The following is a 3,390-nucleotide window of genomic DNA, read 5'->3' on the forward strand; positions in this document are numbered from 1 at the left end:
TTGTAGAAATCAATACCCTATATTTTTCATTTGACCGAGTACGGAAAAGTAGCTTCTATAGTTACCATCGGGAAAGTCATCATCGATGCTTACATTATCACAATAGGTCAATGATTTATCGCCGGAGTGAATAATCTTGGTGGTGTGCACTTGGATGGCAGTTTGTATTTGATTTACGAGCTTATAGTTTAACCCGGCGGTAGTAAAATTATCAAGATATCTATATCTTTACTAATCGTGAGAATTTAATTTAACCGAACGAAATAGATCCATGGCAGCAGACAGTATGTAAAGTTATTTAAAAAATATTTTTTAATTACATATAATTAATTAATCTTTAAAAATAAATTAACCAGACTCAGCTCGTTTCCTTATCATCCCTCCCTCTTGAATTTTTGGATCCACCGCTGGAATACGTTTTGGGTTAATTTAGTTCTCCATATTATATCCTTAAATATTAATTTAATATCATACATAATTTGACGAAAAAAAATGGAAGAAAACAAGCTATTGGACCATTACGTTTTGTAGGGATGGGTGCTTTAACAATCATAGAAAGCTGAGGATGCACTTAATGTTTTAAAAAACGGATGCACCTAACCGGGCTTATTGGAGAAATTAAATATGGACCCCACAGCGAACTGTACAATTAGTCAACGGCGCCGTAGACACGTGTCAGAACATACGATCTGCTCATTTAGGCACGCCAAATTATTCAGACACGTATTAATTGCACGGCGTCGGCCATCGGATGCGAACCACAACGGAACAACAAATTATTCAGGCACGCGGATAATCACGTTAAAAAATTCCAAAGAAAACAAGGAGGTTGGGGTGGAACATCTATTACAGAGCTTAGCTTAAACTTACCTTTTATTTATCCAACCTAAACAATTATATCTACAATTGAGTTATTCAAATTCTTCGATGGATGATTAATTATGAAAAGGATGAATAATGATTACGACAGAACATTATTATTTTTTAAATAAATTAAAAAAAAACTTGTGGATTGTGGTGGCGTTTACTGTCCCTTGACTGGGTAGCTGTCGATGCAGTCGAGCCAGGGGTTGCAGCGGTCGCGGCGGCCACCAACTTGGACGTCGCGCAGCGCCCGCCACACAGCGCTGTTGCATTTGAACCCGGATCCGAACCCGATCTGCCACACCCTGTGGCCGCGCCGCACTCGCCCCTTCGCCTCCGCGTACGCCAGCTCGTACCACAGCGAGCTGCTGCTAGTGTTGCCGAACCGGTGGAGGACCGAGCGCGACGGCTCCATGTCGGCCGGAGTCAGGCCGAGGTTCTTCTGGATCTCATCCAGCACAGCCCTGCCGCCGGCGTGGACGCAGAAGTGCTCGAACGCCCGCCGGAAGTCGGGGATGTACGGCCCCACCCCGCGGAGGCGCAGCCAGCGGCGGCCCACCAGTGCTGCTATGAACTTGAGCTGCTCCGACAACGGCAGTACCAGCGGCCCCAGCGTGGTGATGTTGGTCTTCAGTGCGTCGCCGGCCACCGCCATCAGCTCCCTTGCTAGCGACACCCCCACCGCCCCCCGCTCGTCCTCCCGCTGGTACACACACCCGTAGCACCCGTCGTCGGCGCCCTTGTGCGTGCGCACTGCGTGCACGAGCCGGTACTTGGCGTGGCGCGCGTCGCGGCGGCGGTTGGAGAGAAGCAGAGCAGCGCCGCCCATGCGAAAGATGCAGTTGGAGAGGAGCATGGAGCGGTCATTGCCGAAGTACCAGTTGAGGGTGATGTTCTCGGTGCTGAGCACCACGGCATAGGAGTTGGGGTTGGCCTGGAGAAGATCCTTGGCGAGGTCGACGGCGATGAGCCCGGCGCTGCAGCCCATCCCGCCGAGGTTGAAGCTCTTCACGTCCTCCCGCATCTTGTACCGGTTGACGATCATGGCAGAGAGGGACGGCGTGGGGTTGAAGAGGCTACAGTTGACGACGAGGATGCGGACGTCGCGGCGCGGGTCGATGCCTGTGGAGGAAAACAGAGCATCGAGGCAGCCGAACATGACGGTCTCTGCTTCGAGGCGCGCTTCCTCCATGCAGAGCCGCGGCGGCCGGGACTGGATTCCCGGCGGCAGATAGGTCTCGTCGCCGAGGCCAGACCGGAGAGTGATCTTGGTCTGGAAGTCCAACGATTCCCGGTTGAACACTCCGGTGCAGTCGGTCATGTCGAGGAAGCCTTCCTTGGAGATTTTGTTCTCGTCGTCGGGCTTGTAGCACGCGAAGTCGACCAAGTAAACAGGGCGCGGTCGATTGAGGTAATAAGCGGCGAGGAGAACTAACGCCAAAGCGGCGGAGGCGAGGCCGGCTCCTGGGTCGACTGACACCGGCCGCGGCGGCGCCAGCGCCATCCGGTCGATACGTAGCGCCGCAGCAATGGCGACAGCAAGAACAGGGACGAGGACGGCGGCGGTGGGGATGGAGGCGTAGCGGAGGCCGAGCTTGACATACTTAAGATTGACCGACTGGAGGAAGTCCGGGAGGCGTCGCCGGATCTTGATAACGATCGAGTCGTCGTCCCCGAAGGGCATGATCTCCGCCGTCAGCCGCTCCCTGTCCATCACCGCCGGTTCCGTCGCCGCCATCACCGACTATCTATCGATATATATACACAGAGAAATCACTCTTTGGCTCTGAATTCTTCTAGCTAGCCTTGAGAACTTAGTGGGTTATGCTCGGGAGATATATAGGGCGATGGTTGCGTCAACGTGCAAGATTAAGAAAAGAAGAAGAATTAATAATTATAGAAATATAGGGATGAATTGAGAGAGGGACGACCTTGTAGAGGAAAGAAATCAATAAGTAATATAAATTTTGTTGATAATAAAATTAAATAAGGCATATAATCATAATAATAATCATTATTATAAATATAATAATATAATAAATTTAGAAATATTATTTTTATTATTTGATTCATGTCAATTGTGTGTTAAATATAATAAATTTCAATTGATTGAAATCAATTAGAGAGTATTTTCATTATTATCATTAGATCTTTCGAATAGAAGAAAAGGAAAATTGAGAAAAAACTAAATAGAATTTTTTTAAAAAAAATGAATGTTTCTTCAATAAATATTATATAGAATTTAAATAAAAAATGTTAAATTTTACACTTCAATTTCAATCTAAAAAACATTAGAAAAGAAAATTTTTCAAGAGATAGAAATTAATAATAACTCTTAAATATTAAAATTTATTTTAATGATGAAATTTAAACACGTAGTAGAGATTAAAAATTAAATTTAAAAAAAAAAATCTTCCTATATTATCCACGAAGGAGAGAAGAAATCGAATAATAAATGGATATGGTGGGAAAGTGAGGAATGGATGTTTTTTGCTATTGGCTGGAATTGGGTGGACGAATGGACAG

The 3,390-nt window shown here is 46.4% G+C and overlaps 1 protein-coding gene across 1 annotated transcript; it reads right to left on the bottom strand.

Annotated features, from left to right (window-relative positions):
• Positions 1–930: 930 nt before the first annotated feature.
• LOC122024888 (3-ketoacyl-CoA synthase 1-like) lies at positions 931–2,690 on the bottom strand. Its single transcript, XM_042583612.1, has one exon. The coding sequence runs from the start codon at positions 2,600–2,602 to the stop codon at positions 1,025–1,027; it is 1,578 nt and encodes a 525-aa protein (XP_042439546.1). The 5' UTR covers positions 2,603–2,690; the 3' UTR covers positions 931–1,024.
• Between the last annotated feature and the right edge of the window lie 700 nt (positions 2,691–3,390).

Source organism: Zingiber officinale, chromosome 9B (assembly GCF_018446385.1).
Source record: "Zingiber officinale cultivar Zhangliang chromosome 9B, Zo_v1.1, whole genome shotgun sequence".
Classification (NCBI taxonomy): domain Eukaryota; kingdom Viridiplantae; phylum Streptophyta; class Magnoliopsida; order Zingiberales; family Zingiberaceae; genus Zingiber; species Zingiber officinale.